Source organism: Schistocerca americana, chromosome 3 (genome assembly GCF_021461395.2).
Source record: "Schistocerca americana isolate TAMUIC-IGC-003095 chromosome 3, iqSchAmer2.1, whole genome shotgun sequence".
Classification (NCBI taxonomy): domain Eukaryota; kingdom Metazoa; phylum Arthropoda; class Insecta; order Orthoptera; family Acrididae; genus Schistocerca; species Schistocerca americana.
In genome coordinates, this window is record NC_060121.1 from 241,852,536 (window position 1) to 241,867,783 (window position 15,248).

The 15,248-nt window shown below is 44.6% G+C and overlaps 1 protein-coding gene across 1 annotated transcript in view; it reads right to left on the bottom strand.

The window, feature by feature from the left end:
• LOC124606903 overlaps positions 1 to 15,248 on the bottom strand; it is a 388,350-nt gene that overhangs the window by 10,292 nt on the left and 362,810 nt on the right. The window contains exon 7 of the mRNA XM_047139004.1: positions 6,034 to 6,318. Within this exon, the coding sequence (XP_046994960.1) occupies positions 6,034 to 6,318 (285 nt within the window). The remainder of the gene's footprint in view (positions 1 to 6,033; positions 6,319 to 15,248) is intronic.

The following is a 15,248-nucleotide window of genomic DNA, read 5'->3' on the forward strand; positions in this document are numbered from 1 at the left end:
CTCGATCAGATTGCTAGAGAGTGTGAAAAAAGACTCATCCCACCAAATAGCATTTCCATTGGTCCATACTCCACGTTTTATGGCATCGACAACAATCTCAACTCTTCTAGGCTGCGCGAGATTAGCCGAGTGGTGAGGGGCGCTGCAGTCATGGACTGTGCGGTTGGTCCCGGCGGAGGTTCGCGTCCTCCCTCGAGCATGGGTGTGTGTGTTTGTCCTTAGGATAATTTAGGTTAAGTAGTGTGTAAGCTTCGGGACTGATGACCTTAGCGGTTAAGTCCCATAAGATTTCACACACTTTACACACAACTGCTGAGTGGTTTTCGAATTCCAGCTCGCTTTGCAGTCCCTGCTTGTGGAGCTCCCTTCGTGTTGTTTTGGTGCCGACGGGGTTCGCGAGTTTGACATTCAGTTCTGAAGTGACTTTTGCAGCCGTCGTCCACTTACTGTTCGTTATAATCCTCTTCAATGGCCATATGTCACCACACAGTTTCGCACGCGTTGTGACTTAGCGGATGGTGCTTTTCCACTTTCCCTGTAAGCGGTGTAAATCTTCGGTACGATACCTCTTGAAACACCGAAGACTTGAGTTCCCATTACAGAAGGTACATACGAGCACCCGCTTTCGAATGCACTGAGCTCCGACATAACGCGCTCACACCTACACTGAACTCTGTTCTGACCACGACTGAGAGGGATTTGAATAGTGCCGTTCGTGCTTAAGTACAACAGCGTAACCTGCAGGATTGTCTAGCAAATGCATTTATTTTCAAGCATAAATTTCTCACGATGTTCCTCACATTTTGTCCACGCCGTCAACAAGCTTTTCCTGCAGGCTGCTCTCGTCACCTGTGCAATTTGAATGCATATTGAGTGACTGAGTCTGCTACTGATTAGCCTTAGAAAATGTTATCTGCTCGGAGGCTATTGCTGATACTTCCTAACGTAATACTTCACGTGTTTGCTTTATGTTAGCCATAAAGAGCACTGTCAAGATACGTAAACAAACATAAAATCAACGCTAGATGTTCCACGGTGACCCCTGAAGCACGTTACTGTCAGACCCAACAGAGTGACGCTTTTGGCTGGTGTGTCACGTGTTACACTGTCCAGCCTGGTTGCTCATGCACAGAGTTAGCAACGATAAATAACTCTCTGGTCAGAGATTCTGTCATGGCTCGCCATCGCTGGTAATGAATTAATACATCGTAAGGTCATTTGTTGGTAGTGTGTGGGATAAACTTTGAACTGCCATATTTTCCTCATGGGCAGTATGTGGAGTGGCGTGCTGGAGAGTCAGCAAACCATGGGCGCTATTCGTTTTCTCTCCAGATAAAAAATGTTAGTCATCACGAATCGTTCCGATGAACGCATTAAAAACACCAACAAATTATTGTAAAGACAGCGAATTCCGATTAAGGTGGGGCTTTCAAAATAATGGGACTATGTGGATAGAAATAAAAAAAATATTCTATTGCGTAGATCGGACTCAATTACGTTACAGAGTCATTGCTAGACAACTCGTGCACAAGCTGGAAGAAGCGCTTTCCACATATATTTAACCCTTTCAGCAATCATCCACAGAAGGAAATATGAGAGGTAAGACAATAGTACCTACAAAAATCCGCCATACAACATTAAGCCAGTTTGAAATAAGATCTAATGTTGAAATACATGAACGCTAGTTATATATCTTTCCGCTACCTGTTTGTATTGATTGCATCAGGTCGGTGAACAGAAAAACTAGCGACATCTGTTGCAAATTTAAGAAATTTGCTTACATTTTAAAAATAAAAAGGCGAAGTGGCTATGTGAATCAGTCTTCGTGGAGCTTTCTGAATCAGAACATAACATGTATTATTTCTTCTTTATTAAAGTATTCATCTAATTTAGGCTACAGTAATCAGCAAGAGATACTAATTTAGTAACTATAAAAGGAATTTGATTTTTCGCTTTTTTTCATGTGGTAAGAAAATACAAACGAAGCCATTCATGTTTACAATGGCCAGAAGACTCGATGGCAAGCGCTATAACCATTGTTTTAGAAGGGCATGCAAGCATGCACGCTCCATCTGGGCTTTATAATCTGCTATTTACGACGCTCTGTAGACGGGTTGAAGAAACTCGTTTCCTTCGATGAATGAAACAGAACCACGCGTATCAATTGATCACTCAGAGAAGAAAAAAATGGGCCATCCGACTATGTTACCAGTATAACAAGAAAACTATTTGGTCGTATGATTGAAGAGTTTATCTAACAGTGGTCTTGTATATACATCTCTCAGTAGTCTAGCAGTATGCAAAAATCAATGACACTGTGGTCCCATGGGAGGAGATACGAGAGTGGCTGGTAAGGATTAGTTCTTCTGCAGCATCAAATACACTAAAGAGCCAAAGAAACTGGTACACCTGCCTAATATCGTGTAGGGCCTCCACGAGCACGAAGAAGTGCCCCAACCCGACGTGGCTTGTACTCGACTAATGTCTGAAGTAGTGCTGGAGGGAACTGACACCATGAATCCTGGAGGGCTGTCCATAAATTCGTAAGAGTGCGAGGGGGTGGAGACCTCTCCTGAACAGCACGTTGCAAGGCATCCAAGATATGCTCAACAACGTTCATGTCTGGATAGTATAGAGGCCAGCGGAAGTGTTTAAATTCAGAAGAGTGTTCCTAAGCCGCTCTGTAGCAATTCTGGACATGTGGGGTGTCGCACTGTCTTGCGGGAGTGCACAATGCACAATTGACATGAATGGATGCAGGTGACCAGACAGGATACTTAAGTACGTGACACCTGTCAGAACCGTATCTAGACGTATCAAGGATCCCATACCACTCCAACTGCACACCCCCCATACCATTACAGACCCTCCACCAGGTTCAACAGCCCCCTGCTGACATTCAGGATCATGGATTCATGAGGTTGTCTCCACACCCGCACACGTCCATCCGTTCGATACAATTTGAAACGAGACTCGTTCGACCAGGCAACAAGTTTCCAGTCATCAGCACTCCGGTGTCGGTGATGACGGGCCCAGGCGAGGCGTAACGCCTTGTGTCGTGCTGTCGTCGTTGGCCCCGTTCTTGCAGTTACTTTTTCCAGACGTAACGATGTCGGAGATTCGGTATTTTACTGTATTCCTGATATTCACGATACACTTGTGGAATGGCCATAAGGGAAAATCCCCACTTCATCGCTACCTCGCAAATTCTGTGTCCCATCGCTCGTGCGCCAACCACAACACCAACTTCAAAGTCACTTAAATCTTGATAACCTGCCATTGTAACAGCAGTAACCGATCTAATAACTACGCCAGACACTTGATATATTATATAGGCGTCGCCGACCGCAAGGCCGTATTCTGCCAGTTTACGTATCTCTCTATTTGAATACGCATACCTACAACAGTTTCTTTGGCGCTTCAGCGTATTGTGACCATAGATCTGTGAAGAAATGGGAATGGATCGTGTGATACGTGTGAGCTGTGGTTTCACGTAATTTGTGTGGGGGTTGCTGGTCATAACCAGCTCCGCTGTGGGAAATGCATCTAACAACTACTGGAACATTTAAGAAGTGTAACTGAAGTGTAATATTCCATACTTCGTTTAACTGTATGGCAGATGACAATGATTCACATAACCCCATTTACGATCCAAACACACTACTGGCCATTAAAAATGCTACACCACGAAGATGACGTGCTACAGACGCGAAATTTAACCGACACGAAGAAGATGCTGTGATATGCAAATGATTAGCTTTTCAGAACATTCACACAAGGTTGGCAACGGTGGCGACACCTACAACGTGCTGACATGAGGAAAGTTTCCAACCGATTTCTCATATATAAACAGCAGTTGACCGGCGTTTCCTGGTCAAACGTTGTTGTGATGCCTCATGTAAGGAGGAGAAATGCGTACCATCACGTTTCCGACCTTGATAAAGGTCGGATTGTAGCCTATCGCGATTGAGGTTTATCGTATCGCGACATTGCTGCTCGCGTTGGTCAAGATCCAATGACTGTTAGCAGAATATGGAATCGGTGGGTTCAGCAGGGTAATACGGAACCCCGTGCTGGATCCCAACGGCCTCGTATCAATAGCAGTCAAGATGACAGGCATCTTATCCGCATGGCTGTAACGGATCGTGCAGCGACGTCTCGATCCCTGAGTCTTCTGATGGGGACGTTTGCAAGACAACAACCATCTGCACGAACAGTTCGACGACGTTGCAGCAGCATGGACTATCAGCTCGGAGGCCATGGCTGCGGTTACCCTTGACGCTGCATCACAGACACGAGCGCCTGCGATGGTGAACTCAACGACGAACTTTGGTGCACGAATGGCAAAACGTCATTTTTTCCGATGAATCCAGGTTGTGTTTACAGCATCATGATGGTCGCATCCGTGTTTGGCGACATCGCGGTGAACGCACATTGGAAGCGTGTATTCATCGCCATACTGGCGTATCACCTGGCGTGATGGCTGTTGTTGTTGTTGTTGTGGTCTTCATTCCTGAGACTGGTTTGATGCAGCTCTCCATGGTACTCTATCCTGTGCAAGCTTCTTCATCTCCCAGTACTTACTGCATCCTACATCCTTCTGAATCTGCTTAGTGTATTCATCTCTTGGTCTCCCTCTATGATTTTTACCGTCCACGCTGCCCTCCAGTACTAAATTGGTGATCCCTCGATGTCTCAGAACATGTCCTACCAACCGATCCCTTCTTCTAGTCAAGTTGTGTCACATGCTCCTCTTCTTCCCAACTCTATTCAATACCTCCTCATTAGTTATGTGATCTACCCATCTAATCTTCAGCATTTCGAAAGCTTCTATTCTTTTCTTGTCTAAACTATTTATCGTCCACGTTTCACTTCCATACATGGCTACACTCCATATAAATACTTTCAGAAACGACTTCCTGACATTTAAATCTATACTCGATGTTAACAAATTTTTCTTCTTCAGAAACAGTTTTCTTGCCATTGCCAGTCTACATTTTATATCCTCTCTACTTCGAGCATCATCAGTTATTTTGCTACCCAAATTTCAACACTCCTTCACTACCTTAAGTGTCTCATTTCCTAATCTAATTCCCTCAGCATCACCCAACTTAATTCGACTACTTTCCATTATCCTCGTTTTGCATTTGTTGATGTTCATCTTACACCCTCCTTTCAAGACACTGTCCATTCCGTTCAACAGCTCTTCCAGGTCCTTTGCTGTCTCTGACAGAATTACAATGTCATCGGCAAACCTCAAAATCTTTATTTCTTCTCCATGGATTTTAATACCTACTCCGAACTTTTATTTTGTTTCCTTTATTGCTTGCTCAATATACAGATTGAATAGCATCGGGGATAGGTATGGGGTGCCATTGGCTACACGTCTCGGTCACCTCTTCTTCGCATGACGGCACTTTGAACAGTGGACGTTACATTTGAGATGTGTTACGACTCGTGGCTCTACCCTTCATTCGATCTCTGCGAAACCCTGCATTTGAGCAGGATAAGGCACGACTGCACGTTGCAGGTTCTGTACGGGTCTTTTTGGATACAGAAAATGTTCGACTGCGGCCATGGGCAGCACATACTCCAGATCTCTCACCAATTGGAAACGTCTGGTGAATGGTGGCCGAGCAACCGGCTCCTCACAATACGCCAGTCACTACTCTTGATGAACTGTGGTATCGTGTTGAAGCTGCACCTGTACACGCCATCCAAGCTCTGTTTGACTCAATGCCCAGGCGTATCAAGGCCGTTATTACGGCCAGAGGTGGTTGTTCTGGGTACTGACTTCTCAGGATCTATGCATCCAAATTGCGTGAAAATGTAATCAGTTCTATATAATATATTTGTCCAATGAATACCCTTTTATCATATGCACTTCTTCTTGGTGTAGCTATTTTAATGGTCGGTAGTGTACAATTTAACAGGTATAGTAAAATAATTAATACTCCTTTGAGCCCGTAAAGTTGAAATGATTCATTTAGCGCGACCGTATCCTATACAGTTATGATGTGACAGTCGGCTTACCTTGCGGAGAGCGCTCTGAGCGGCGTCCCAGAGTAGGAGTTCGGCGGCGGCGGGCAGGTCCATGTGGAAGCGGAGGCGGCGCGCGGGGGCGGCGGTTTGGCGCGCGAAGGCGGTGACGGCGGCGAGCGTGGCGCGCCACTCGGGCCTGGCCAGCTGCAGCAGCGCCGCGCACGGCCCGGGGCCCGAACCCCGGCACCTCGCCGCCTGCGCCGCGCGCGCCGCCGCCGCGTACAGCGACACCGCGTACGTCACCGGCACCAGCGACGCGTCGCCCGTCTCGCTCAGCTGCCGGACCAAAGACCTTGTAAAAAATAACTAGACCCACCGATGGCGCTGCAGTCGCGGGATAATTTGAACCTCCCGCTGGACGCCATTATAGTGGTTGTAGTCTGATGTGTTGTGTAGTATTTTTGTTTATAAAGACCCTGATTCAACGTTGTATATTTGTTGGGGCGTACATACAGTATTTGTTACTCGTAATTCCACTGCCTGTACGTTCCAATCAAAAGAAGTACAATGGTGAAGAGTTGTGCAGCGATTAATTGTACAAATAAATTCGAGAAAGGAACGAATATTACATTTCACAGATATGTGAATATTTTAAGTTGTTTTGTATGTCAGTGCACTTGCTTAAGAAATATTTTTGTAACACGGTATTAGCATAATGTCTGTGCATCTATTTGCAGGTTTCCTTTCTCAAAACCACAGCTGTTACAAAAAATGGTTACACGCTGTCAGGAGGCAAGATTTCCGACCGACAGAATACCATTTTATATGTTCTGATCATTTTGAAGAAAGTTGGCTGATCGGTAGTGTTCTCATGGTCTACATTAGGTTGAAACTTGATAATTTGGTCGTGAGCTGCCAAAGCACTATGCCATATATAACGCACTTCACGTCATAAATCTAAAGCAAGGTAGAGTCAGAAAATATCTATTAATATAGTGGGCAAATTTTCAAGTATTTTGATGCATTTTGCGTACATCTATCGTAAATGAACTACGAAAAATGCTAGGGGTCCAGTACATAACTTTTAGCTACGGCAGATTCCATGTAGTACGTAAGATAAATTCATAAACAGTGATTAGTTGCTGTTTGTTCATAAATTAAAAAGTATATTGTAGTAATGTATTTAAATGAGGTATTATGTTTGTGACGTAACTCAAGGGAAGGCATTTTATAAGTAAAAGCGATGTACAAACATTCGAACTCCGCGCGTCAGTTTACCACTCTAATGGCCGCCGCCCAGCTATTCAATTTGTCCGCTCTTCACAGTCGACCACTCGTGCGGTTGTGGGGGCCTGTGCCGGACACACGCAGAGAACAGGAGTAGGGACACCACTGGCCGGTCACAGCGCTGCAGGTGTTAGTTACTGGCGAATCTTCCCTGTTTTATGGCCGTGGTTCATGAAACTTTTCCGTTCCAAGCGTTTCGTCCGACGTTGTGCTCGGTATCTTCAGAGGTGATCCTTGTTCAGCTGGGCCTTGCCGAAAATCGGACGTCGGAGAGCGACGTACTGCCCAAAACGGGCGTTGTCGAGATCGACACGTCATCGGCAGAGACAGCCCTTCTCAGAGATAAAAATGAACGATCGATTGCGTCGGTCAAAGATAAAATTAATCAGTCGATTTTGTAGAGCATCTCTGGAGACGTTCAGCTAACCTCTGGACGAGTCGCTAGGAACGGAAAAGTTTCACGATCCACAGTCATACAACCCGGAAGATTCGCCAGCAAATAAGACATCTTCTCGTGAAAGCCTTCATTGTACGAGGGTCACTCCAAAACAAATGCACACTATTTTTGTAAAAATACAGTTTTCATTCTGCATGTGTGAAAGTTTTACAGTGTGTAGACACCTTCTTCCCGCTTGTTTTCAAACTTAGTTCAACCTGTTCCCGTGAGTGGCCCCGTCACAGCATGTCTTCAAGATGGCTGCTACACTTGACGCTCGTCAGAAGCAACGTCCTATCATAGAATTCCTGTGCTGTGAAAACGAGGCAGTGGCAAACATCCACAAGAGATTGAAGAAGGTGTATGGAGATGCTGCTGTCGATCGCAATACGGTTAGTCAGTGGGCACGCAGGTTACGTGATGCAAACGGGCACGGCAATATTGAGGATGGCAATATTGAGGATTGTCCTCGCAGCGGCAGGCCTCGTACTGCACACACTCCAGACAATGTGCAGAGAGTTGACGAATTGGTGACTGCTGACAGACGCAGCACAGTGAACGAATTGTCACGCTACGTTGGGTTAGGGGAAGGAAGTGTTCGCAGAATACTGAAAGTGTTGGCGTTAAAAAAGGTTTGTGCCAGGTGGGTTCCCAGGATATGGACAGTGGCTCACAAAGAAACAAGAAAAACGGCATGCAGCGAACTTTTGGCACAGTACGAGAATGATGGAGATGAATTTCTTGGAAGAATTGTGACAGATGTTGAAACATCGCTCCATCATTTTCACCAGAGACCAAGAGGCAATCAGTGGAGTGGCATCATACAAATTCACCCAAGAAAAAAAATTCAGAACCACACCTTCTGCTGCAAAAGTTATGGCTACGGTGTTTTTCATTCCGAAGGACTCTTGCTTGTGGTCATCATGCCAAGTTGAACCACCATTAATTCTGATGCATATGTGACGACACTGAAGAAACTTCAAGCTCGACTGAGTCGTGTTCGACCACATCGGCAAAAGCAGGATGTTTTGCTGTTACACGACAATGCACGGCCACATGTCAGTCAAAAACACCATGGAAGCGATCACAAAACTCGGATGGACAACACTGAAAAACCTGCCTTACAGTCCTGACCTGGCTCCATGTGACTATCATCTCTTTGGGAAACTGAAAGACTCTGTTCGTGGAACAAGGTTTGAAGATGATGAAAACCTTGTGCACGCTGCCAAACAGAGGCTCCAACAGGTGGGTCCAGAATTTTACCGTGCGGGTATACAGGCGCTGGTTCCAAGATGGCGTAAGGCAGTTGAGAGGGATAGAAATTATGTGCAGAAATGAAAATATTGTTCCTAAAGGATGTATCTACACAATGTAAAACTTTCAAACATGAAGAATAAAAGGTAGATTTTAAAAAGAATAGTGTGGATTTCTTTTGGAATGACCCTCGTATGATCATTCCAGATGGGTTGCAGCTCCAGAAAAATTTGTTTATCTACTTCTGCGAGGAGATTTCTAAAATTAAGTTATACATATCGTGGCAGGGCAAGTAACATTTACTGAATGCCGCTTTCACACTTCAAAGTGACACACAACACTATTTTCCATTACAGTCATTAACCGGAAAGTTCGACAGTCGTTCAATTGCTAGACAATGAAAATACGCTACTTGCCACGCTTTCCTCAAACGTTCTTTCAGGTTGCCGAAGAGATGTAAATAGCACGGTGCAAGTTCCATGCTCTATGGGTGACCAGAATCAACCAAGTCTGTGCGGCCTTGGTCGAATGGTAGGCACCACTTCACTGTGGCTGGACGCAGCATTGCATTTGGTCCATGTAGTGTCACAATTTAAAGGGGAATCTGTGCGCTAATTAGACGTTTTGACCACAAGAATCGTACGTTTCCAGGATTCGCACCATTTCACTTTCACATTGTTGTCCGTACCGCGGCAGAACTTCATCTGCAGGAGACACAGAACACGTACTCTCTTTCGATGGTGTGGCACTCTATTTGCGTAATGGCCTTAGTGTGCGACAGCATGCGTAACTTATTTCCTGAAATTCCTACGTACATAATTACTCTGCCATTGGCACAGGGTTAATAGAGCCATTATCAGACTATACCTCTACCATTCCGCTCTCTAATAACACACGGGGAAATTGAATACCCAAATGTTTCCGTGCGAGCTCTAATTTATCTCATTTTACCTCGATGGTCATTTCTCCGTAAGTAGGTGGCAGTCATTAAAATATTTTGACATTCGCTGGAGAAAACTGGCAATTTTAATTTCGTGAAAAGATCTCACTGCAACGAAAAATGCTTTATTTTAAAGACTGCCATCCCAGCTCTCTTTAGCATTCTCGCTTCCCACGCCCGGGTTCCCGGGTTCGATTCCCGACGGGGTCAGGGATTTTCTCTGCCTCGTGATGACTGGGTGTTGTGTGATGTCCTTAGGTTAGTTAGGTTTAAGTAGTTCTAAGTTCCAGGGGACTGATGACCATAGATGTTAAGTCCCATAGTGCTCAGAGCCAGCTCTCTTGCCACATCCGTCAGACTCTCATTCCTGTTTCATGATAATACATAATGAACAACCCCTCTTCGAATTTTTTCGGTGTCCTCCATTAATGCTGTTTGGTAAAGATCCTATACCAGCCAACAGTACCCCAGAAGAGGACGGACTAGTACTTTTAGATTTGTTGCCTTTTCTAAGTGTTCTGTCAATAAGCCACAGTCTTTGATTCGCATTCCCCCCAAAAATTTTGTCTGTCATGGTGTCACCATAAGATTCGTAATTGTAACCCCTTAGTATTTACGTGAATCAACCGCCTTTCAATTTGTGTGATTTATCGAGAACCCGATAATTTAAAGGAATGTTTTTAGTTACCTGTTGGGGGACATCAATATCTCTATCATTCAGGGTCAATTGCCACTCTTGGCACCATGCATATACTTTGTCCAAATAATTTTGCAATTACTTTTCATGTTCTGATGACTTTACTAGATGGTAAAGACAGTATCTTCTCGCAAACAATGTAATAACAGTGTTCACATAATCTCCGCAATAGTTTATAAATATTAATAACAGCGGAGGACCTATAATACGTTATGAAACTTCCTGGCAGATTAAAACTGTGTGCCCGACCGAGACTCGAACTCGGGACCTTTGCCTTTCGCGGGAAAGTGCTCTACCAACTGAGCTACCGAAGCACGACTCACGGCCGGTACCCACAGCTTTACTTCTGCCAGTACCTCGTCTCCTACCTTCCAAACTTTACAGAAGCTCTCCTGCGAACCTTGCAGAACTAGCACTCCTAAAAAAAGAAAGGATATTGCGGAGACATGGCTTAGCCACAGCCTGGGGGATGTTTCCAGAATGAGATTTTCACTCTGCAGCGGAGTGTGCGCTGATATGAAACTTCCTGGCAGATTAAAACTGTGTGCCCGACCGAGACTCGAACTCGGGACCTTTGCCTTTCGCGGGCAAGTGCAAGTGCCCGCGAAAGGCAAAGGTCCCGAGTTCGAGTCTCGGTCGGGCACACAGTTTTAATCTGCCAGGAAGTTTCGTATCAGCGCACACTCCGCTGCAGAGTGAAAATCTCATTCTATAATACGTTAGTTCGTCCAGTCTTATTGTTCGTCTGTATGGGACTCTTACGTCTGATTCAAGAGACTGAGAAGGTCCAAAGAAGAGCGCGAGAGCGTTACAAATCTCATAGAAGTTCGAAGTGAACACACTTGCAGATAGACGACGCGCTAAACAGAAGGGGCTGCTCACTAAATTCCGAAATCTAATCTTCACCGAGGACGTAGAGCATATACTATTAACACCAACTTTCAAATCGCGTAATGATCATCAAAGATAAGGGAAATAAGAGCTCGTACTGAGGCGTTCAGACAGTCGCTTTTCCCTCGCGCGATCAGCGAGTGGAACAGAGGAGGGGAATTATGACTTATGCGCGAATTGTGCCCTCCGCCACACACTGCTTGGTGGCTAGCGGATTATATATGTAGAGGTAGATATTACTTGCGTTAGGCACCCCCCCCCCCCCAAAAAAAAAATGGTACGCTACTGATATCTAATTTTCCAGACGCGTTTCGCTGTTAATTTGAATGATATATATAGTGAACGCTGTGGAATAGTATGGAGTCCCAGGGTGTCTCTTCTAAGAGTCGTCAGGAGCATCTTCTCTGTTGTTTGAACACATATTTACAATGTATTTTTTGCATTGCGTAGCTGGAGTCTGCCCAAACAAATAGGGCTCATTACATGTTTCATGTGACGCCCCAGTGTCGACGGCCGGCCGCGGTGGTCTAGCGGTTCTAGGCGCTCAGTCCGGAGCCACGCGACTGCTACGGTCGCAGGTTCGAATCCTGCCTCGGGCATGGATGTGTGTGATGTCCTTAGGTTAGTTAGGTTTAAGTAGTTCTAAGTTCTAGGGGACTGATGACCATAGATGTTAAGTCCCATAGTGCTCAGAGCCATTTGAACCATTTTGAACCAGTGTCGACGGATAGAGGTTTATGTCCCGTTACGAACAAAATTATTTTTAAAACGTAATTTTACGTGGGCATTCGATAGAATGGTCCCTGATTAATGTAGCGCGATATTTGCTAACAGGAATGGTGAAATTGGAAATTTGTGGTTAGGTCTTACGGGACCAAAATGCTGAGGTCATCGGCCCCTAAGCTTACACACCACTTAATCTAACTTACACTAACTTACGCTAATGACGACACACACACCCATGCCCGAAGGAGAACTCGAACCTCCGACGGGGCAAGCCGCGCCGACCGTGGCAAGACGCCTCGAACCGTTCGGCTACCCAGCGCGGTAGGAAAAGTGTAACTCAAAGAATAAACCTTATTCCGGCAGCGACGGCACTTTCCTAGCCCGGACTGGCTGCTAAAGCCAAGCATCCAGCGCTACTGAGTAACTGCTGGATTGCTGTTTTAGCCTTCATGTTTCACTGTCCCACATTAATACGTATCGATCAAACGAATATCAGGTTGAACTAATCCGGGAGCGGTCTATCGAATGGACACATAAAGTTTCGATATAAAAATGACTTTGTTTGTTATGGGAAACATACGGACGTTTTCGTCGACGCTGGGCATCGCATGAAACAACGTGACGAGCAGTAATTGCTGACTACAGCTACACAACGAAAAACGGGATTGCAAGTATCAGCCAAATCACCAGAGAGAATGCGCCTGCTGACTCGCAGGAGAAACACCCGGTGTATTTTACCAGTCCTGGCGGTCTCTGTGCTTCTCAGGACGTGACAGTAGCAACTGAATGAACAGCGCGAAACAGGCTGTACCGCGTCACACCAACGCGCGTTTGTACGAGGCAAGTCAAATCATGCTCTTACCAGACGAAATATTAAAGATTACTTTGCGGTCCTTCCTAATTAATTTAAATGATTCAAATGGCTCTCAGCACTATGGGAGGTCATCAGTCCCCTTGACTTAGAACTACTTGAACCTAACTAACCTAAGGACATCACACACATCCATGCCCGAGGCAGGATTCGAACCTGCGACCGTAGCAGCAGCGCGGTTCTGGAGGAAGCCCCTAGAACCGCTCGGCCACAACGTCCGGCCCCAAATTAATTATTTAAATAAATACTCATTAACATTTTACAATGATTCAGTGACGTATTGTTACTGAAAATATCTCTCTACTATACGGAAAATGATCGTATAAGTCTGATACGTTGTCACGCAGACTCTATCAGTAATAAATGGGCTACTTTCAACCACATTAACCGTACTTCGCACAACTGAACAACTTCTTTCGAGAAACAATGCTCTTATCATCAGCTTCTGAACACTCAACTTATATGATTAAAACAGCGAAAACTGTCAACAGAATTACAGAGTTCCTGAAAAATGAAATAAGAACACAATGGACTACGGCTCATCGTCTTAAGCTTCGTAGGCATCGGAGCGAATAGAAGCGTACATAAGAGACTGACCATTCGCAGACAATTCGCCAATGTTCACTACCATTCGTTCGTGTCTGTGAACAAATGTTCCACTGGAGGGAACGGGAGAGATCGCTAGAGAACGGGCATACCAAGGCAACCCTACGAGTGCAAGTTACCGCTTTTTTGGTGCTAATAGTAGCCGTAAATATTTGACTCGATACAGGAATACTTGCAGCCACTATGCAAAACTTCCGTTTTCAGATAGTATTATTTTACTTGAAAGACGCACGATAAGAATGGACTTGTCTGAATTTCTACGTAAGGGAGAAACACTTGCGGGTAGAACACATTGCACTAAACTGCAGTTCCAGCCTTCTTTAACATTGTTCCAGAACTTAGCACATGTGTCGGTTGACGCATTTCGCTGGACTCTCATTAAAACTGTCGAGGAATTTTAAAATCAGATCACTACTTATCGACGAAAAATATATTTTGAAGAAAGGCTAGCATTTTCACGCTGGTTATTATTAGCAACTGGAGACATCTATGTTAGTAATTCGCTTTTCAATAGCTGCTATGTTTCAAATAGTTCTTGCTGTTGCAGTGACGTATACCTAGCACTTCACCAGTGTTATTAAAATATGTATAAGGAAGATAACGTGAATAAAGCATTTAATATATAATATACGTACAAACTGTCAAAACGGCCGGCCGGAGTGGCCGAGCGGTCCTAGGCGCTACAGTCTGGAACCGCACGACCGCTACGGTCGCAGGTTCGAATCCTGCCTCGGGCATGGATGTGTGTGATGTCCTTAGGTTGGTTAGGTTTAAGTAGTTCTAAGTTCTAGGGGACTGATGACCTCAGAAGTTAAGTCCCATAGTGCTCAGAGCCATTTTTTTGTCAAATGGGATACTTGATAAAATTTGATGTGGAGTATGATAGACGAGTGACAGAGAGTTTCCCGGAATACGATTTTTATTTCTCTGGTTATTACATCTAGAACTTCTAAAATAACAGTGATAAACAAGCCACGTAATTACAGCTGTCATGAACATATACAACGAGAATGATCGGGTCTTTCGTATAATTTTAATTTAAATCAACATGGTAGGTACATATTCGTAATTTTTTACTTTCAAGGAAATTTGTTGTGCTCCTTCGGAGTACAAAAAAGTACAGAGCTTGTTGTTATTCAGTCCATTCCTGTCAGACGGAAGTATCTCATGAATTTATCGTCTTTCTCACGCCCCCTGTTTCAACTTCGAGTACTTCGGCAATTTTCTAGCAAATATACTTCTTTTTACATAAGTCAGAAGGTTTCCCTGGTCGTTGTCCTTGATGACAAATCTGAATCGTTAGGCCGCGGCATTCCCTATTCAAACTTCTCCACTGTTCGACGTTTAGATTCCTCTGCAGGGATTTTCTACAGGCTACCACTGACGTCGCTGGATAGCTCAAAACTATCAAAAGACATTATCACATTCGGTTATAAAAGACTATTTTCCAGTGATTTTCAGAGGAAGCGGAGTTTTGGGTAAAAATTCTCCTACTTCTATTGATCAAACATTGTAAAAAGAATGGAAGATTAGATGATGATGATGATGATGATCGCAA